A 22,188-nucleotide genomic window follows, 5' to 3' on the forward strand; every position below is an offset into this window, starting at 1 on the left:
TTTAATTTATTGTTCATTTTATTATTTATTTATAATTATTTTATAGGCAAAAAAAGAAAAAAAAATGATAAAAAAGTTTGTTACGAGAGCTAAATAACAGTGACAAAAATAAACTTAACCAATCCTTATAATAACCATCTATTAAGAATAATAGCAATTTATCATTATCTTATATTTAATCTCAAAATTAATTTAAATTATTGTTATTTCATTTAATTTTCCTCTGATATCAATAACTAAATTTACGAAAAAAAACCAGAAACGTTATTGAATTTTATTAATTTTTATTTATTATGTTGACTATTATTATTTACTGGCAATTTTCTACAATGATATATCTACTAAAAAGTTACTACTCTATTGTGAATATGTTTATTAAATTCTATATAAGTTAATTGATGTATATTTACTTTAATTGCATAGTAAATTACTTTTTTATTTTCCGTGTTAAATAATTCACGAACTAAAATTGTCTCTTAAAGTTTAATAATTAAAAGAAAAATATGATTAAGAGTATTTATAATTGGATTTGAAAAATTAGATAATTGTTTTGGATGAGTATTAACTTAAAATAATATTTTTTTCATTCTTTGTTTTTTTTTTCTGTTCAGACATCAGATCTTCAACTTATAAAAATATCAACTAAAAATATTATGATATTTCAAATAAATTTGGATTCAATGTGTCGTAAAAATCTTAATAATTATTTTTCAAAATTAATATGTACCTATATATATATATATAAATATATATTTAAAACAATACTATCTACTTTTATTTCTTTTAAATTCCATACATTGAAAGAGTTGTTACGTGTCCAAGCTGGCAGTTTGAGCGAAGGCTCTGGAACCAACCAGAAGTTGAGAGAAGCGCGTATCATCGAGTTCCCATGTAAGCAAGAGAAGATTCTAGAATTATAAATTTCAAAAAAGATAAATCCCACACTTATATAAGCTCCTTCTTCTCTCCCCCATAACAAATCGTAACGATTCTTTGAAGTCTTTTCTATTCGTTTCTTTTTCTTTCACATATTCGGCGCTTTCCAAGCTCAAGCTTCTTCTCTATATTTTCTGTTATCTCGTTCGCGGATCTAGCAATGGCCGGAAAAGGAGATGGACCTGCCATCGGAATCGATCTTGGCACCACCTACTCCTGTGTCGGAGTGTGGCAGCATGACCGTGTAGAAATCATCGCCAATGACCAGGGTAACAGGACGACGCCTTCTTACGTCGCTTTCACCGATTCCGAACGGTTGATCGGTGACGCCGCCAAGAATCAGGTCGCTATGAACCCTATCAACACCGTTTTCGGTAAGATCTGCATCTGAATCATCGCTTTATTACGATCTATTCATCACTTATATCTCTATTCGATAGTAACGTGTCTATAGTGCTCCTATATTTCTGGATCTGTTATTTGCAACTCGATAGCTTTCATTTTGTCACCTTATTATTATTTATGTTATTGACTCAGTTATTTTGTTGTTGTTATCATATATGTTATATGAGTAAAATGATAAATATAGAAATACTGACATAGTTTGAACCGAGTTACTGCATTATTGGTTTTTCACTTGAGTCCCTTTGCTCGAACAAATACTTGTATTGTAATTGGAATATGATTTATAATTTAATAATATTGTTATCCGCACGCTATTTTTTTTTTGTTTGAATCTGACATTGGGCGGAGTTTTATTATTATTCGTAGTAATTTTATTTTATTTTAATAATATGCAACACTTACACTAGTTATTTCTGAAAAATTAGTTTTTAACTGACGAATATGATGGGCATGTTTACTGTTAGGAGAGTTGTAATAATTATCTGCTTTAGTAACAGCAGTCGGCGTCGTCGTCTTCGTTGTTATATTTGAGGCTTGTTTGTTGATATATTATTGATTATTTGTTGTGAAATTTCAGATGCCAAGCGTTTGATTGGAAGGAGATTTACTGATACAACCGTCCAGAGTGACGTGAAGTTGTGGCCATTCAAAGTTGTTGCTGGTCCTGCTGACAAACCTATGATTGTTGTAAACTACAAGGGCGAGGAAAAGCAGTTTGCTGCTGAGGAGATTTCCTCTATGGTCCTCATGAAGATGCGTGAGATTGCCGAGGCTTATCTCGGATCGGCTGTAAAGAATGCTGTGGTTACAGTTCCTGCATACTTTAACGATTCCCAGCGTCAGGCTACAAAGGACGCTGGAGTCATTGCCGGCCTTAATGTCATGCGTATCATCAATGAACCCACCGCCGCTGCTATAGCTTATGGTCTTGACAAGAAGGCCACTAGTGTGGGTGAGAAGAACGTGTTGATCTTTGATTTGGGTGGTGGTACTTTTGATGTCTCTCTTCTCACTATTGAGGAGGGCATTTTTGAAGTTAAGGCCACTGCTGGAGATACTCATCTTGGAGGTGAAGATTTTGACAACAGAATGGTTAACCATTTTGTTCAGGAGTTTAAGAGGAAGCATAAGAAGGATATTAGTGGGAACCCGAGGGCGCTTAGGCGATTGAGGACTGCCTGTGAGAGGGCGAAGAGGACTCTCTCGTCTACTGCACAGACCACAATTGAGATTGATTCTCTTTACGAAGGTGTTGACTTCTACACAACTATCACCCGTGCTAGGTTTGAGGAGCTTAACATGGATCTGTTCAGAAAGTGTATGGAACCTGTTGAAAAGTGTTTAAGGGATGCGAAGATGGACAAGAGCACCGTCCACGATGTTGTCCTAGTTGGTGGATCCACTAGAATTCCCAAAGTGCAGCAGCTGTTGCAAGATTTCTTTAATGGCAAGGAACTTTGCAAGAGTATCAATCCAGACGAGGCTGTTGCCTATGGAGCTGCTGTTCAGGCAGCAATATTGAGCGGTGAGGGTAATGAGAAAGTGCAGGACCTGTTGCTGTTGGACGTTACACCCCTTTCTCTTGGTTTGGAAACTGCAGGTGGTGTCATGACTGTTCTCATTCCAAGGAACACCACCATTCCAACCAAGAAGGAGCAAGTGTTCTCTACTTACTCCGACAACCAACCCGGTGTCTTGATTCAGGTATACGAGGGAGAGAGAGCTAGAACCAGGGACAACAACTTATTGGGTAAATTTGAGCTCTCTGGCATTCCCCCAGCACCTAGAGGTGTTCCTCAGATCACCGTTTGCTTTGACATAGATGCCAACGGTATCTTGAATGTCTCAGCAGAGGACAAGACCACGGGGCAGAAAAACAAGATTACTATTACCAATGACAAGGGTAGACTCTCAAAGGACGAGATTGAGAAGATGGTCCAGGAGGCAGAGAAGTACAAGGCAGAGGATGAAGAGCACAAGAAGAAGGTTGATGCAAAGAATGCACTGGAAAATTATGCCTACAACATGAGGAACACTATTAAGGATGAGAAAATTGCTTCCAAGCTTTCTGCCGATGATAAAAAGAAGATTGAAGATGCCATTGAGAGTGCTATTCATTGGTTGGACAGCAACCAACTTGCCGAAGCAGATGAGTTCGAAGACAAGATGAAGGAGCTGGAGAGCATTTGCAACCCAATCATTGCGAAGATGTACCAGGGTGCTGGTGCTCCCGACATACCTGGAGGCATGGATGAAGATGTTCCTGCATCTGCATCTGGTGGTGCTGGTCCCAAGATCGAAGAAGTTGATTAATCTGTTTGTTTCTTTACATGTTCTGGTGGACTTATTATATATTTCGGTATCATTTTACTTTTTCTCTTTATTTTATTTTGTTCCTAATTTTGGCCCAACATTTTGGTTTTTCACAGTCAGGAATGGTTTATCCCCTGGACTTCAAATGTTAAAATTAAAAATCTTTTGGTAAAGATAACAATTTTATTGGCCACATATTTCTCTTCCTTTTATTTTTTTCAAATGTCTATCTTTAATATTGCGAAAGTGTTTCATATTGGCGCTATTAGGTTGTTTTGGAAAAACATCATAAAAGGATTATATTCATTATCACTATGCCGTAAAACAAACTTATCGATTGCTACTGGACATTGTATCTTTTTAATTTATATACGGAAGTGCTTATAATTTATTCAACTAGAGGTTTAAAGTAACTTTAATGTGGTAGGGAAGGTGGAAAAATTCATTTGGCGGTTTACAAAGGTTCATAATAGTGAAAAATTGTTGTGGTATGAATTGTGACGCGTAGTCGTTATATGAAAAATGGCAAGATAGCTTAGACCTGTTTGACAGAATTATAAGTTTGACATCATTTTGATCTAATGTTCTATTTATCAATGTTAATTATTGTCCTTACTCAATTCCTTTTCTTACTACCAACTTATCAAAACCTATTGTACTGAAAGGAAGTTATTTATTAGGAAATTAAGAATTGTGCAGATTATTTGATTTTTAACATAACCCTCGCTATGTGTGGGTTTTATTTTATGTTATCTCAGTGTCTGTATCCACCCATTCCGACCCAACATAATTAATGCTAGCTGAATTACAATCTTTATTAATATTGATTTAAGTTATTCTTCTAATTATTTTATTTCCGAAAAAACAAACGATTTTCACCGCTATTTCCTTCAGACCATTTTCATTAGAGTAGATCTTGGTCTTTCAAAAGTTACAAATTTAGCCTACTACCATTTAAATCCCTCTTATTAACACCATCTTTCAAACATTTTAAAATATAAATTATTTTTCAGTTCGACGCATACGATTTTTTGTTCTAAACATTGAAAGCAAATCAACTAGCGTGTATAGTTCTTGAAGTTTGAAGAAATCGATGGGGTCGTCTACGATGAACAAAACTATTTATTGGGCCTGCACTTCGAACAAACTAAAACGTTGTGTAAACAATTTTAAGCAATTTCTTTTGGCACCTCCCTTCAATTTCCTAAAAGTTGAAATAATTTCAGGTGACAGTTGAAATATTTTTTTTAATTTAAAAATTAATTTAGATTATATATTTTAGAATAATTTCCAAATTATTAAAATACAATTTTAAATGTAAAGCTATATTTTAATTTATATAATCTAAAATATGTTTTTAGATTACATATTCTCAAATGTTAAAATATAACCTTTTTTTTTTTACTTTTTCAATAGACCATAGAATTACATAAACAGAAAGAAACTTATTTTAAGTGTGTCAAAAAAGATAATTCCAGTTTTAAGCTATTAATATAATAAATAAATAATTAAATCTTTTATAAGTTAATTTTAACTTATGCTTTGTAAAAAGTTAAACCCCAAGTTTATATACCTGTATCAAATTGCAAAAGTAGGGGTTGCCGGTGAGTGTTACACCGTGCTCTTTTTTAATGTCTTTTTTTTTGCACACAGAAAATGAGAAGGTTATAAACAAAACCAAAAAGAAATGTTAGTAGTAAGATTCAACATGAGGCAGAAGGCAACTCTTATATAAAAATTTTAGATTTCAACTTTATAGATAATGCAATGAAATTAAGACAGCAAATTTGGTCAAAGATAAATCACTCCGCAGATTTTAAATTATCACATCATTTTTGTGGAAAAATGTAAAAAAGTTATTTTAAGTATCTTTTTTTATTTACAAGATTTGAATCCGACACTTAATTAATTAATATATACAATGGATTACTTTGGGATAGTAGCACTAATCCCATGAATATGTATAAAATAAACACCCATTACTTAATATTTCCTGTGTTATACCCATTGGATAAGCTAAGTTATTAAGTATACGGCAAATAGTTTGATTAATTAATGAATCACTAATGACAGAAATAAAATAATCCAAACAACATAAAATCCATAACCGGCTTTGACTGACATCCTAGGGTTTGTGGCCCATCTTCTAACATTAATTGAGGCATTGTGCCATGAAATAAGGTAAGGAATGAAAATGTATGACTCTTGTCCCAAATGCTTCACCAAATACTAAAATGGATCTTGACTATGCTAATTTTCTTTAATTTTTTATACGTTGAGAATTTAAGTGTGAATATATTAAATAGAAATGAAAAAAGTGAAAATATTATTTAGAATAAAAATTTATAAATTTATTGTTTTAAAATTTTAGATTAAAAGTAAAATCAAATTTTATATAATTATACTTATATTTTATTGATGTGGTGTTTTTTCATTGAATCTCGTATATTGATAGAAAAAGTGATATAAGATATCATATTTACTCTTTGGAAATATCAAATATTAAATAATTTTTATATAATTTTTTCAAAATTTTACTCCTTGTTTTTTTTTTCAATATCATACTTAGCTTGAAATCTTAGTTGTTAATAACCTAATGAATTTAGGTATAAGTGTAAGGGTTAAATACTTTTTTTGTCCCTTAAGTATTACACGTTTTTGGTTTTAGTCCCTACTCAAACCCTAATTGCGCAATTAAGAACCCTAATTGCCCAATTAAGAACCTAATTGTTAATTTGATTTCAATCAAGAACGTGGCAGAAAGAGAAGAGGGCAGCTGGTATTTCACGTGGCAACGCCGTTTGCCACCTCTACTAAAACTTAACACTGTTCAATTTGAAGGACTAAAACTTAGAGTTTCAAAACTATAAGGACTAAAAAGCATAAAAGTTTTGAGTAGGGACTAAAACAAAAAACGTGTGATACTTAAGGGACGAAAAACATATTTAACCCTAAGTTTAAATGACATAGATGAAAAAAAATGCTTTAACATGTAAAATATCTTTACAAATTTATTATTTTAAGTTGAAGTGTCATAGATCTTTTTATAAATTAGAATAATCTTTTTATAAATTTCTTGGTATTTTTCTTCCAATAATTTATTTAATTAACAGCCCCTTAATAAATTCTGCCGCCATTTAAGTTGTTGCATCGGAGCATCATGATCTATAAAAAGAATGAAAGAGAAGAAATGTTGCTTGACTTTCAAATAACAATTTCTGTCAAAACAAAAAATCATGGTATAGTAAAAGCATTCAAGAAAAAACATGATTAAGATTTTAGAAACCCAAGCATAATAGGAGGAACCTTTCAGATATGGAATCATTGTCCCCCCGATTTGTCAGTGAGTGCATAACATAACACCAAGTAGTACCAACTAGAGTCATGGGAGAAAAGAAATCGTCACTTGTTTGAAGGATCTTATGTTACAAGTTACAATGGATGTGCAATGACATAGTGACATGTCACTTTCATGTTTTTTTTTTTTTTTTTTTTTTTTTTTTTTTTTTTTTTAATTTTCTGATCCCATGTGAGCCTCTCTAGAAGGACGAGACCCTCCAACCATAAGCCAGACAGGTACACGCTCACTCTCTGTAGTTATTTTCTGGCTGCTGGTTTTGGTGCATCCTCATAGTGGTTTATGGTGTAGGGGATCTTTTCCTTTCCATTGTTCTGTTTTCACCTGTTTAAAAGTTTTGCATTATCACATTCTTTGAGGCTAATGATGAGACTAATCCATATCAGTGTGTTTAATCCCAAATGGGGTTAGGTTAAAGCCAAGGGCCCATGGGCTTATTATGCTTGTGATTTGCATGTGTTGCTTTCAAGAGAAAAGGGAGCTTTTTGGTTGGTTGGCTCTTTTAGCAGATTGCTGTTCTGAGAGGCTTTGCAGTTTGCAACCAAGGTTTGTCATTATGCCATGCTTTAAGGTGGGAGGGGATGTTGTCATTTGTAGTTACAGTATTACATTCATACATTAATCTTTTTTTACTGAAAAGATTATCCACAATTTCAGTGCTTGAATTCGGAATCTGAGGATAAAGTCTCGAGAGATTTTCAGTTAATTGCTCATAAACATGTGTATTCTCTTTGTTGAAACTGGGTTTTGCTTTTGTTTTTTGTAGCCCACTTGTGTGTTTGATGTGATTTTCTGGGTTAGATATATTTTAAGCATCTTTGGTGGTTGTGGAAGTTCAATCAAGTGTTTTCAATGTGATTTGAGGACAAAGATGAAATCCTTGAGTAGCGTAGGTCTTGGTCTCAGTATTATTTTTGGTTGCCTTTTGTTGGCTCTGGTAGCTGAGGTTTACTATCTGCTGTGGTGGAAGAAGAGGATAACCAACAGAGAGATTGAGAATGATTATGGCAACCCAGTGAAGGAATTGTTCTACATGTTTTGTTGGAAAAGGCCATCATCATCTTCTTTGAGGCAAACAAGTTTCACTCCTCCTGAGCTTTGTTCTTCAATGAGAATTGGTGACACCCTTGTTCATGACCCAGAACAAGTTCATTCTCATAATGGCAAGGACTTTGTTTTCAAACCCTTTGGGGAGGATGGCATCGATGCAGAATACATGAGGCAACAGGATCTTTTAGGTCCTCCAAGATTCTTGTTCACCATAGTAGAAGAATCAAAGGAAGATTTAGAATCTGATGATGGAAAATCTAAGTGTGACAAGAGTGGAAAAGGTTCAAGGGGTAGAAGCTTGGGTGATTTGCTAGTTGTGGAGACACCATACATGACACCTACTACTTCTCCACCTTTTTTCACTCCTCCTTTTGCTACTCCTATCAGTCCCTATAACCAGCGAGGATTCAACCCTCTTTTTGAAACAGTAACTGATGCTGAGTTCAACAGATTAAAGTCCTCACCTCCTCCAAAATTCAAGTTCTTACAGGAAGCAGAAGAGAAGCTTAGAAGAAAACTAGAACAAGATGAAAATAAGGGAAATGGAGATGAGCTTGAAGGTTCTTTCATCACAATAGTTGTTGACAAGAAAACAGAAAAAGAGGTTAATCATCACCATCCTCGTCCACCACAGTACCATTCAAGCACGTCACAGGTACTTCCCTTAGCTTCATGACACATTCACCAAACAAGAAGAAAGAAACCAGCTAACACCAAAGTTCTGGCAAGTCAATTATGAGTTTATTTCTTCATTAATCTTTCTAATTACATGTTGAACAGTCCCACCTTTTTCGTAATGGGAATTTGTTTCTCCCCTTGAGTTGTATGCAGTTATGGTTTAATCTGCTAAGCCAGTTGTGAGATGTACTACTCTCAATGTTTCATAACCATATAGGGGACCATATTTTCGGAGTATAAATGCTTCAAGGTGGGTCTCATGAAATTGGAAAGTTTATTTTTATTTCATTTTGCTAAACCTTACAAAGCTTTTAGTAGCTAGTGAGAAATGGGGTAGAAAGATCAAGAAGAACTTTCACGAAAGTTGTTGAATATGTCATGTCATGGTGGATATCTCAAAAAATCTAAAATCTAATGACATGGTATGATTTGTGTAATCAGTTTCGCAGAAAGCATTTGTTCTGTTGTGTAATTAAAATTCCAATGGCATTTTTTTTTCCATTTTATCATGGTAATTATTTCAATGGTTTTGAGGTATGAAATGGTCCAACCTTTTGCATCCAAGTAGCTGTCTTGTGAGGGTAAGTTAAATAATTGTTTCAGGGCCATGCCATTTTTTTTCCCTCCTCTCTTTATTAGCCTGCTAGTGAATGAGACATATGTTAAACCAACGTTGTCCCATGTCATGTTTTTCTGCATATTTGTCTGCAACTCAATTTTCCCACTAATCTTTTATAAAATATATGTGCCGTTTGATCAAAATTTGATGAAGATGAAAGAAAGGGCAGTGGTGAGGCAGGGTTAATGTGCACGTTGCTCAGACAATGACCAATTCACCACTGAAGTAAGTGACAAATTTGTAAAAGAGAGACTCAGATTTTGTGGCTTTTGGGTAAACAACAAGAAGGGGTGTAATTGCCCGTGAATATGTGTCGTGGGTCATGACCGAAAGTGCCATCTTTTCTAACCCCACCACCACGTTGAAGAATCATAACAGGTCAGAATAAAGAATATAATATGGCTTTAAGCATAACCTTTTGTGGCATCTTTTGGTGTTGCATATTGAAGGTACACGCATATATTTATCAGCCATTAACCTCCAACTGAAATCCTAATAATATCTAGATTTTTAGATTCATTGATACTATCTATGCTGGCTCTTAGTTTTTCGATCCAACAAGAGATGCTTCTTTGCCTCCCTTAAACACATATGAATGACAAGTGGAGAATGAATATTGATTTGTTTGGTTGTAAAGGAGGAAAATATCTTAATTAATCAGAACTAAGTGGTTCTGTCTGACTTAGATTTAATGATGAATAGTTTGGTTCAGTTTGGGTGGTGTGAGATTGACTAGCTACAGATACATTTAATTTTTAATTCAAAAATATGAAAAACCGTAACTTTTTCATTAAAATAATCTCAGTTTATCGCAGAAAGTAATAATATATGAACACTACCAGTAATCTAACATTGTTTTCTTTTTGTTGTTGAATGAAACTCTGTTCACTACTGCCTTTCTCACAAGTCTCACATCAGTTTCTCCCATAGTAAAAAATGCCTTAAAAGACGCGTTTTTAAAGACTTTTTTCCCCAAACATACAATTCAGACAGCACCCTTTTGTATCATCTTTAAAAAAATAGTTATTCTATTTATTACTGAAGTGGAAAATAGTTGGAACTTGGAAGCATTGAACAGGAAAAAAAGTAAAACAGTACTTTCATGCTTGGCCAACTTACTAGAATATACTACTTTTTTTCTCTCAAGATTCTCCAGCAACAGAGATGTTTTATTCTATAGACAAGTGCAGCTTTAGTTGATGTTTTTATATTGTGATGACAACTTTTAGTTGAAAAATATGTACTTGTATGCATATATAGCCAAACTTGTAAATTACTTGCACTATGTACCATTGAAGACTAGTGACAAAAATGGCAGATATTCATCAAGAGATCACTCACTTTATTATCTGAAATAAATGGTTGAATTAATGAGAAACAGATTCATAATTATAGTGTAAAAGTTGACTGTAGTTATATTAACTTCTGTCTTCATTTTTCTTATTTTAAAACAAATCCGAAACAATATAATTTGCAATCATAAACTTCAGTGAGAAAAATTATCCATACATAGTTATGACTGAACTTATCTAAACAGTCACAGTCATCAGCATATTATTTGACTCACTGATATAAATTTACATTTTTTTATTTACAAAATGTTACATTTATCAATCATCACGCCGAACTTCAGATTAGCATATTCAGTAATAAACTTCGTCCAAGAGTAAATAAAACAAATAGAAAGCAAGCAGAAAATACCAATAACGAGAATTAATGCTCACAAATGCAACCGATGAAAGGGAAAATTTGCAGTCCACTTATATTTGAAAAGGAATAGAAAAGAAAGATCCAACAAGGGTGCACTTGTGCTGAGAGCTTGATATGATTCTCAAGAAATGCTAGGTAGAAAAGTGCATCCATTTATAATTCTAAGTTAGAGTCCCATTGCAGCATTTTCAGTAATTCCAAGTTGAGAACAAAGTGATTTCAAGCCAGATTCTTCCAACAGGCTGAAAGCAGTAAATCCATAGAAGGAGTGGTACAGGTCTGGATACTCTCTAGGGAATTTGCTGAAACCACCATACTGGTCAAAAACAAAAATTATATAAGCACCAAGATATGAGTTTCTAAACTAGTTTAATTACTGATATCACATAAATAGTTTAACCCTTCATATAAGACCTGAAAGTAGAAAAGGAAACAAAAACAACTAGTGATCTTGAGATGAATATAAAACCCTTATTTCATCAGTTGTTAAGTAAACTTGCCTTTTATTTTCCATGAATGGACTAAAAGTACCAATGCAATTGTTTTCACTAAACCACAATCCTTGTCTAACCAAAATAACTCTGTCTGACCATAGTTACAAGCTTGGCAATTACAAGCTTTAGATTCTTATTATTTTTGTGGGCTAGTACCACCAGAAGTACCAAATCCATGTGCATGACACGATCATAACTTGAAGGATTTAAAATACGAACTTCCTGATTCTTTGTATCTTAAATAAATAAAAAATATGCTACTACATATTTTTGAGAGGAAGGTAATTGAAGAGGTAAAATGATTGCAAAATCATAAGTTTGAGAGTGCAAATAAAATAAGTGAAGGAGATTTTTTTATGAATTCTTTTATGCTAGGAGAGGGGGACCAAAGAAAACTCAAAGTATAAAGAAGATACAGCAGTTGCACAAACTAGGAATAAAAAAGACAACAAGATAGTCAGTATAAATAGAGATTTTACCCATCTTCCCTTGTTCTTTGTTAACACACTAGCCCTCTCCTTTCCCTTCTAAAACTAAATTGACCAACTGAATATTCTTGTTCTTTCAACATCACGGATGTCATACATACTCTTCTACTTCTTTGATAGAAAATATGGCTGACCATCTAATCTAACCCAGAACAAAGGAATTGTCAATTGATACAATTTTTTTTCAACTATAATCAAACCACAGAGCGCATAACATACTATAATTTTGACAATAGTATAATCCTAACATAGAAGTACAAGAAAGACAAGATAGGGAAACAAAACACAAAAATTGAGAAGGCTGTAACTTTTGTCTTCCTTAATAGTTTAAAAAAAATCAAGTTTAACTTAAATCACTATCACAATTTCTTTACCTTTCATTTCCTATCATTTTTGTGCTATAAATCTAACATACAACAGAAAATTTCCTCCCCCTAAAACCGTACAACACAGTGCATGGAAAACTGATTGTTAGATGTTGTACCTTGTATTGACAAGACAGCAAAAATCCACGTAGAGCCTTATGGTCAACAAAGTTGCTGCCCCCTAGAATCCTTAAAACGGCTCCAATCCTAACAAAAATATATTATGCATGTCAAGGCTTTGAAAACTCACAGACATTGTAATACCAAAGAAATCATAGAGGCATAATTGGCTTACCAAAATGCATAACATGTATCACTAGATTTATTTGGTCGACCCTGGAATCCACCATCAATTCCCTGCCTCTGGAAAGGAAGAAAATTATAGAATCTTGATCCATCCATGGATAACCAATTCAAACACTAAAAGTTAACCAAGCTTTAAGTGATAAATAAAGAAAAACAACGAAGCCATTATTTGAACGGAATTTAAGAACAAACAGCTCTTGAAAATGACCTTTGATCCAATGTTTTTGTTCACAAACTAACACGATCTAATCCCCATATATTGAAAAAGTTCATATATACAAACCTGCAAGATCCACTCCAGCAGTAATGGCACATCTATTAAAGTTGACGAAACACAACTTGAGAGAATATTATCTTCAATGAGTCCCATTAACCGGAGAGATGCAATAGCACAGTAAGTTCCACCTCCTGTGACACTAAAATAAGTAATGTTGATAAATATCATTTGAGAAATAACAAACAATAAAAATGGATAAGACCAACTCTCAAGTTACATGCTCAGAACATAAAAACACTACAGGCATGAGCCAGAATCATCAAGGAGCATAAAATTTAACTTGAATGGGGCATGGGCAGGTTGTTCTCATTGTGCCTGTAACATAACTAAAAGGCCAATGTGAACCCTGTAAGCGTACAAGTATTAACATGGTCAACACATGGATGCAGGACAACAACCAAATGGTCGGTGACAGGCCTACTCCAAGAGTAAAAAAGAAATGTTGACCACAGCTATTAGAATCATATGATTCATGATTTGAATTGTGCAATTTGATATGGTTCAAACAACATCATGTACAAATTACAAGTCTTGCAGCATATGAATGAATCAGAGCAATTTTTTCCTTATGGCGATTATGAATTACAAAAGGTTTATATATTCATTAGTTTTTATATTCTAATTTTTCTTTTCACCCTTTCTTATAAAACAAATGAAAAATTCAAATGAGATTGCCAAATGAGGAACTAAATGAGCGTTACTAAAGAAACCCTGTTGAATTGATAGTTCAGATATCCTATTTTCAATCTTATGAGATAAGGGTTTCACTATCTCATTTTATCCACAACAGTGTATTTGGTTGTACCATTGCTCTGTTTTTCAGTCGTATAAACCAAAGGCTTCACACAAAGTTATTACTCAGGATTTGGTTTTGGTAAGGCTTTTGGACATTTTCTGGTTTAAAATTATTACATTTGGCTACTATATATCAATTATATGATAAATTTCAAGCTGTTTTCGTTAAGATTGGATGTGATTTATGATTCACTGCTTCAACTGCAATTCAATAACCTTATTGATAACAGAAACTATGGATACAACTATTAAGGCTAGTTCAGAAGGTATTCCACAATCAATATTTTAACGAAAGATAATCTCAAACATCAAAACCACTCTGTCCAGCCAACCAAAGGAGAAGAAGGAAAAATATGCCAAGTGGTAAAGAGTTTACATTACAGTCTTGAAGTTCATAAGTAATGTGTAGGATGTCATGAAACAACTTTAAATCTTATGAAAAGTGTCTTCTAAAAAGAAAATATCTACTTGTCAGATAGTAACAGTATTAAACCCCAGATTTGAACCTCCTACCAACCAAGACCAATGTAAAACATATACCAAACAAATCTATCTTGTGATGGACAACAGATAAAAAAAATGAAAACTTCAGGGAAAAGATTCCCATACTTGATGCAACTAACAACATTGCAATCCCTTACTCACAACATGGAATCACATCTACATTGAGATAAATGATTATTTTAACTCACCATGAGATTCCGCACCAGGAACTAATCCAAAGCCACCATCATATGACTAGAAAATAGAAAAGAACAAAAAACGTATCAATTTCATTAATTTACACACATTTTCAACAAACATATATGTCCAGAATACAGTACAATCTTGATATAATTCTCTTATTCCGTCACCAGTTGACACACTAGGTTCACTGTTCACATACCTGGCAGCGTAATATGTAATCCTTGGCTTTCTCCTTATCCATGCCACTCCAGTTATTCAGCATGAAACAGACGGCAGCTAATACAGTCAATCAGTTCAGAAAATATGATATATCAATTCCAGAATTACTAATCAATCAAGAAGCTGGCACCGGCATTTCATAACTTTATTCCTCTTACCAGCACAATATACAAATCTAAGATCCGTTTCTCCTCCAGTATGAATGGGAATGAAACTGTCAAAATAGAACAGAGAGATAAGGAATAGGAACTAGAAGTAATTCCACTAAAGTATTAAGGGCATAAATATTGACATTAGCCTGTTGAATCATATATAAACAAATTGAAAAACAGCTACAGCTCTGAATTTTACATATTTCAGCATTGCATAGGCTTAAAGGCCATGGGTGCAATCCAAGTTTCAAAACCATACCTTCCATCGGGCTGCTGAAGGTTCCTCATAGAAGACACAAGTGGTTCAGAATCAAGGTTGGATAGTTCATAGCCAACAATTTTCAATATGGCAATGGCACAATATGTACTGGCCAAGTGGCTGTTGTTGTGAATCAAAATCTTAAAAAAGAAAGGAAAAATGAAAACAAAAGAAAAAAATCAGGATCCTTCGACAACAACAACAACAAAAACTTTTGGCACTTCCAAATTTTAAACTTTTTCCATACCCCATTCTTATCTGGAGGAAACTGAGAAGTTTTGGACCCATGAAAGCCATAGAACTGTCCTGCAGCAAAACCCTTCAAATGGTCAATTAAAAAATCGAACTTTGGAGATCAAATCGAGCCAACAAGGGCAATGGCACGGATACCATCATTGAGATCAGCCTTGGCACCAGGATGAGCTTGGAAAGACAAAACCCAACTGACAACAGCATCCTTTGCAACCTTAAATCACTCAAAGACAAGAAAAATAAGAGATTACTTATGAATGAGGAATATAACAACAATAACAGCATAGAAAAATACAAAACATAGGAATAGGACGATCGTGTGTACAGAGTGGAGAGAGTTGAGAATGTCAAGGCCAGAGATGACAAAGTAAGCGAGAGTGAGATGATTGGTCTCTTGGCTCTCGTACGGAGATGGGAGCAAATAGTACATCATCTCAAGAAAAGTGGCATGAAGATCTTTCTGCATCATCTCCAACCCACAACACTCTTCTTCTGAGGAATTCATCACTTCTGCTTATCAAATTTACTAGTGTGAAATCAGAAACATATACAATTAAAAAGGAACAATTGCTTAATCAAGGTTTGGGCAATTCGGACAACAATAAAACAATACAAGAACCAAATGTTTTCTTTGCGTTTAATAAACAAATTTATCCTTTTTTTCATCGTTTTGATGGCAAAGGAGATGATGAATCATCGTATATTTTGTTTGTGAACAGTTTTTGGTGAGTACCATAAGAAAAGAATTTAGTCCTATAAATATGAGGAATCTAAGCAAGGAATCCATAGCTTCAAAAGATCTGAGCCAGTCGGATGAAATTCTATCATTTTTGTTTGTGGAAAATAGGGTTATACTTCTCAGATTCAAAGACTTCAGTTCCCAAACTCCTTATTATCTCAGTTTAACGTTTTATACTTTTTTCAGTGTTTAACTTTTAAAACCAATTAATTATTTTAATTTTAAAATCATATTTATGATCATAAAATATTCATTTATTTTGTTATTTAATTTACAAATTTTAAAACAAATTAAATAATTATAATGTTGACAAGATAGAATTGAATTAAATATTTTTTTAGTATTTAAATTTTAATGCGATATTAAAATTTGTTATTATTAAAAAATGTAATATATATATATTTTTAAATTTTTTTAAAATGATATAATTTTTATAAAATTGAGACTAAAAAGATTTTAAATTTTGAAATAAAAATAAATTTTAATTTTATATTAGAGTTTAAAAACTAAAAATATATTAAATCAATATATTTCAACCACACTAATTGATTTAAAAGGTCACAACAATAAAAAAGTTTCCATTTTCTTTATCATGCTTATAGAAAATTCACTTTACTATATTAAAGGACTTAGGATCATTGGAAATAATATATATAATCTATTTTATATCCATTACGACAGTATTTAAATACAATTGAGTTAAAGATACTATTTTCGTTTTATACTACTTTTAAAGTATAACAAATTTATTCAATCAAATGATAAATATATGAAAATTAGTCAACTTAAAAAACATGACCAAATTATAATCTTATCCTACCGAAGTTACATTAAATTTAAATTTAACCTAAGATGATTTCATAACTTTTAATGTTGTTATACAGCATATAGTAATTTAACATATTTAATTACGATCAATCAAGTTATTTCCATCAATCTATTAAATAATTAGATTTCCTATTTTAATTGTCAATTTTTTTTTAAATATTTTATATTTATTTTAAGTTAATTATACAAACGAATTTCCAAAATTTATAAACAAATTATTATGTGAAATTGATCTGATACCCAAAAAATTGTTATTTATTTTATACATAAAGAATTTTGTTTGATATAAATGTTGTTCAAACACATAAAGAAATTTGTTGAAGACCCGAATGCATTGGTTGCAGCCTAACGTAATATAATAGAATCGTTTAATCGAGCAGGTGGTGTGCACACTTCAGACCCATGAAACGCAACAAATCAACGCTCTTCTCATTCGCTGAGAAATGCAAGGTTATTCCTTTCTTTCTTTCTCTTCAAATTTCATACCTTCCTTCTGTGTATCACTTCAACTTACATATGCTACTCTGTAATGCATGCAGAATGTATTGGCATCAAACTGGCAAGGTTCCCTCAATACTATCAAAGCAGATGCCAAAGGAAGGTACCCATTTCCCCCCCTTTTTTCCTTAATCTCTCTCTTCTCTATTTGCAACTCACATATATCAAGCCAAACCTTAACTGCTAGGAGAACTTAACATGCTCCATAAGGTTTTCTTTCATTCCGTCACTTGCACGAGACAAAATTTAAGGGGCATGTCATGTGATGATTCTGTTGCATTAGTGCTTTGCTGATTGGGTCTTTGCTATTTTTGTATGATTTCAACAGCAAAGGGAGTATCTATACGTCTAAGGTTAAGTACTTAGTTAGGAGGGGACAGCCATACCTTTGGGTGCCAGAAAACGATATGCATAATGTGGTATGTTTTTTCTTTTTTTTGTTTCTATTGTTTTGTTGCCCTGATATGCAGTAGAGCTTTTGGAACAAGAAATGCAGGAGGCTACCATATTAATGTTATGTATTGATAAATCATCTGAATACATTGTGTAGTTGCAGGAGTGACTGATTTGATTTTTGTTGCATGCAGAACACAATCATTGATGAGCGTGGTTCATTTGCTGTGACCAGCCCCTATCCAGGTCCACTGGGCGCCTTATTGAAATCATTGAAAAAGGTTGTGCATGAAATATACATGTTTTCCTTTGGAACCACAATATTATTCTGTATATGAGAAATTCATTATACCCTACCTTGATTGTAGAAATCAATAATGAAGGGTTTTTGTCCTGATAGAGTCTGCTTTCAGTTTCTCATATAATTAGAGGAAATAAAGGTATAAGCTAATTGGTTTATTTATTCACGTGCTGCAGTTACCTGCACGGATTGCTTTATCCGGGGATGTTCTTCCCCTTGAAGAAGATAAGGTAATGCCACAGCAACATTGTATATACCTGACTATCTTTCAGATTCACTAATACAGTTCAGCAAAACAATGCCAGTCTTTTTTAACTGAATATCTCTAAGCTCTTAGCATAGTAGCTTTTTTCAGGGTCTTTAAGATGTCCGTCCAATTAACTGCTGCTGCTTCAGTAAAGCTTTATTGTTGTGCCAATCTTGAGCAGTTTAATTACTTATTGAAAAGTAAAATAAAAATAAAAAATTAATGGATTTATCATCGCATCTATATATATGTTCCCTCATGATCCATAGACCTTATTTTTAAAAGTAAAGGTACGATGATTTTCTCAAAGTTTTAAATACTATTATATGTCAATCATTTGAACAATAAAGTTGCACACGTTCAATGTAAGTGTATGCTTCATTGGACAAGATTACATTATGTCTCAGTTACATAATAAAATACTAGCTTGTCACATTGAATTTTCAACCTTGTCTATAACTATTAATAAAGATGATACATTTTTATATGTGGTCTTTTCGTGTACATTTCTTTCTTATGATTTTACCCTTAATATTGTGGTAATTGTTTTTTTGTCGTAATAATTGTTTTAGTAACTGCTGTTTTAATTGTTACCTCTTATACCGAAAAAATGTGGACATAAAAGCCCAATAGGGCTAGTAATGGATGCTTTCATTCCAAGAACATGATTTGTAATATCTAAAGCTCTGATAAAATAAATTTTTAAGCATTTTGACGGTTACTAATTGGAAGAGGGGAAGGTTAAATTTACATTTTTCAGGACACTGTTTTCTTTCTGTATCTCTATATTTAAATTTTAATTACCTGAAAATTATTAGTCTTCGGACATTCTCTGCACATAAACATATAATTATGTGTATCGATGGTACCATGCCTTACAACCGGGTATGGTAAATATTATGAAAGGTGGCCTATTCATATATCACCAAGGAAAAACGGAATTCTGTATATTGCTCTAGAGTTGTTCTTGACTTACACAAGTTATTGATATTTGTGTAGGCGAAGTCTCTTGCAGAAAAACTTCAGGAAGTCATAGTATCTGAGCAAAAAGCAATCAAAGAGTTCACTTATACTGTTTCTGGAGTACTAAGTTCTAGTGCTAGCAGTACATCTAGAAGTGATAATCTTCAGGGTCTATTGGGAGACAATGAAAGATACACTGTATTTAGGTTTAAAACAAGGTAAGAACCTGTATGTTTAACTCTTTATCTTAAATCTTCAGTTGACCCCCATACATTGTTATCTTGAATTGTTATTTCACTGGATGAATGAAAAAAGCTCATATCTGGTTCTAGCAACTAGGTTGACTCTGCAACTATCCTGATTCCTGGATGGTTGTCGTTATACTAATTTACCATGCGAAATATCAAATTCTTATAAAACAAAACTAAAATTACTTAAAGACACACACTATCAAGGTGGGAGGGAGCATTAGTACCGTCTCGGTTTAGTTTCCTTCTGTGAAATTTTTGGATTTACAAATTTTAAGTTGATAGAGTTTTGGTGAATTGGCAATAGTAGATTACCAGTGCGCAGTGTTCCATGCGTCTCATAGGTTATAAAATTCATTTGTTGTATTATATAATTTACTCATGTAATGATGACTGTGAATGATATTAGAATAACCAAAAACAAAAAAGAAAAACTGGTAAAGGGTCTAATATGCTGCATCGCGTTGATGATTGACCATGGTCTTGTGGCGTGCATCTCCTGGCAGGGCTTTTACTGAAGTCATTTAATTAGAAAGTGCCTTCCTAATTAATATATTTCAGAAAACTATTCTCATCTTGTACCGCAGAGTATGGTCAGGAACTTCACTAAACTACAAAAGAAACTGGAAAATCTTATTTTTGGAAGATGGGTAACATAGGGGGAGGGAAGAGGGGATTACTATTTTTTTAAAATTAAGAGAATTGTTCATGTTTACAAAAATAAACAGAAGATTAACACAGTAAGTTTATGTAAACTATCATATTATTTATTTTATTTTAAAATATCAAATTATAAAATATATATTGGAAGTAAAATTTGTCCTCCCCTCCAAAACCTAACTTCCAAATCTTTTGTTTCATCTAATGAAAGAGTTTAATGCTCAGATCCTGCACTTTTATTGATGGCAATGGAGGCACATTCGATGTGGATGTTGAAGATTTGGAAACATCCAAAGCCGATCCATTAGGTAAATACCTGGTTTGAAATGCATAAAAGTAGTATATCTCTTATTTGTTTAACAAAAGATTAACATCTCTTGTATGCTTTACATTTAGCACAATTTTCTGCGAAGATTATTGATGGAATTAATCAAAGTAAGGCGAGACGAACAGCGCTCATGCTTTTTTGTTTTGTTTTCAAGGATACCAATGCAAAGGTAACATAACGATCTTGATTACTATTGAACATCCTTGTACCGAGGTAAAAAGAGAACTTTGTGATGCATGTTTATCTTTTTTTACTACTACGGTAAAACTTTTATAGTTTCTCTTGGTTTTCTAGTTTTGTACTGTAAAGAGCTCCAATTATGTTTTCTGTTGAAGGAATAATACATCGTAACAACATTAAATTGAAACTGCGAACACCAAATTATCAACTCATGTCACGCATCTGATGACAAATTTGATGGCAATTACACATGTACTGCCAAATATCTTGCCAGACCATATGCATTCCTTTACTTTTCTGCTCTTGTTATATGATTTTAAGGACTAACATACGTCACTGATATTGTATTAGGATGCATATGTAACGTCCATTGATCGCAAGGGTTTCGATGTCCTGGCAAAAGTTACCAGTCCAGCTTTGAAGGATGGCATTGGTGATCACCAGTGGAAAGAATTCAGGTTCTTGTTCAAGGACGAGGCAAAAGATGTTGAAATGTTCTTTAGTCAACTAGTCGAAATGGAAGAGGAGGTCATCAATAAGGTTTCGACCTCTAGTGGGCTAAACTAGAAATGAGAATCCTTGGTCAGATCTACTTTCTTGTATAATTCTTTTGTCAGCTCTATATATGGCAGCCACTTAGCAAGAGACAGCACATCTTCACATGTATCATTAGTTCTTTTAACCTTGTACTCTGTATTGTTCTTGATCAACTGGTAGTGTACAAGGCATTCACTTAAGGTATAGTGCAGTCTCGGCTATTAAATTTACCGTTAAGCTCATACAGGTTTTGACTTTTTTACTACTATATTAAGAGCTTTTAAGTTGATTCATGTACGAGTACATCTTGATGGATTTTAAAAACTGCGAGATGCAGTTCCTGCTTTGAGAATTTCTGAAGTTACGCATATTATCTTGATGAATCTTTAGTGTTACAGGGTCACTTAATCAACCGATTTTTCTTGAGCCAATGTGCCTGTAATTTAGTCGTATAATCAAACAAACTAAAAATATACACAACAAGATTCAGTGGCAATTTAGCTTTGTTTCTTTTGCAACATGCATCGATATCAAGTTTGAAAGCAAAAATTCCTTCCTTCAGATTTGAAAGAAAATTCTTTTATGAATTAACCATCTGATTGAAGTAACAGCATAATATCACCAACGGCTTAATGAGTTCTAGATCAGAAATACACTAAAAAGCACTTTATTGAAGTAATGATTTGATCATTTATCTTTAAAAAAAAAATAACATTATTGTATTCTCAAATTTATGTCTCTCTTTTCTCAATTTGATTTTAGTTTGAAATTTAGCTAAGGCTGATGAATCAAATAATCAATCGAGATAGGAGTTTATAAATTTTATATAGCTTGTTTTATTAATGTCATTAGAAAATTTGTTTTAAACCAAAGTCAATTGTGATTATTTCTTAGTTATTTTAT

General features: G+C 33.0%; 4 protein-coding genes across 9 annotated transcripts; 3 read left to right on the plus strand and 1 right to left on the minus strand.

The window, feature by feature from the left end:
• The first annotated feature begins 959 nt into the window (after positions 1-959).
• LOC124833374 (heat shock cognate 70 kDa protein 2) lies at positions 960-3,847 on the plus strand. The gene is made up of 2 exons (XM_088113375.1): positions 960-1,310; positions 1,919-3,847. The coding sequence occupies exons 1-2, from the start codon at positions 1,097-1,099 to the stop codon at positions 3,652-3,654; spliced, it is 1,950 nt and encodes a 649-aa protein (XP_087969501.1). The 5' UTR covers positions 960-1,096; the 3' UTR covers positions 3,655-3,847.
• A 3,391-nt stretch (positions 3,848-7,238) lies between these two features.
• Positions 7,239-9,028, plus strand: LOC124833373 (Putative membrane lipoprotein). Of its 2 annotated transcripts, none has more exons than XM_088112124.1 (2): positions 7,239-7,583; positions 7,779-9,028. In XM_088112124.1, exons 1-2 carry the CDS (start codon positions 7,452-7,454, stop codon positions 8,736-8,738), a joined length of 1,092 nt encoding a protein of 363 aa, XP_087968250.1. In that variant the 5' UTR covers positions 7,239-7,451; the 3' UTR covers positions 8,739-9,028. The 2 variants fall into 2 exon arrangements, with proteins under 2 accessions (XP_087968250.1, XP_047163801.1); XM_047307845.2 differs by having other exon boundaries at positions 7,243-7,558.
• A 2,069-nt stretch (positions 9,029-11,097) lies between these two features.
• Positions 11,098-16,241, minus strand: PGGT-I (Prenyltransferase family protein). 5 transcript variants are annotated; one of them, XM_047307842.2, is made up of 12 exons: positions 16,097-16,241; positions 15,689-15,873; positions 15,502-15,577; positions 15,359-15,417; positions 15,112-15,251; positions 14,859-14,914; positions 14,681-14,757; positions 14,487-14,532; positions 13,006-13,130; positions 12,712-12,779; positions 12,536-12,623; positions 11,098-11,385 (listed from the first exon to the last, which is right to left on the minus strand). In XM_047307842.2, the coding sequence occupies exons 2-12, from the start codon at positions 15,866-15,868 to the stop codon at positions 11,236-11,238; spliced, it is 1,065 nt and encodes a 354-aa protein (XP_047163798.1). In that variant the 5' UTR covers positions 15,869-15,873; positions 16,097-16,241; the 3' UTR covers positions 11,098-11,235. The 5 variants fall into 5 exon arrangements, with proteins under 5 accessions (XP_047163798.1, XP_087968251.1, XP_047163797.1 ...); XM_088112125.1 differs by having other exon boundaries at positions 15,689-15,889; positions 16,097-16,239; XM_088112126.1 differs by adding an exon at positions 12,043-12,188 and having other exon boundaries at positions 11,353-11,385; positions 15,689-16,241.
• A 1,001-nt stretch (positions 16,242-17,242) lies between these two features.
• Positions 17,243-21,637, plus strand: LOC124833382 (uncharacterized). The gene is made up of 9 exons (XM_047307858.2): positions 17,243-17,380; positions 17,470-17,531; positions 17,757-17,847; positions 18,016-18,102; positions 18,299-18,352; positions 19,369-19,550; positions 20,466-20,548; positions 20,637-20,737; positions 21,100-21,637. Exons 1-9 carry the CDS (start codon positions 17,333-17,335, stop codon positions 21,313-21,315), a joined length of 924 nt encoding a protein of 307 aa, XP_047163814.1. The 5' UTR covers positions 17,243-17,332; the 3' UTR covers positions 21,316-21,637.
• The last annotated feature ends 551 nt before the right edge of the window (positions 21,638-22,188 follow it).

This window comes from Vigna umbellata, chromosome 4, assembly GCF_029865625.1.
Source record: "Vigna umbellata cultivar VRB3 chromosome 4, Vumbellata_1.0, whole genome shotgun sequence".
Taxonomy (NCBI): domain Eukaryota; kingdom Viridiplantae; phylum Streptophyta; class Magnoliopsida; order Fabales; family Fabaceae; genus Vigna; species Vigna umbellata.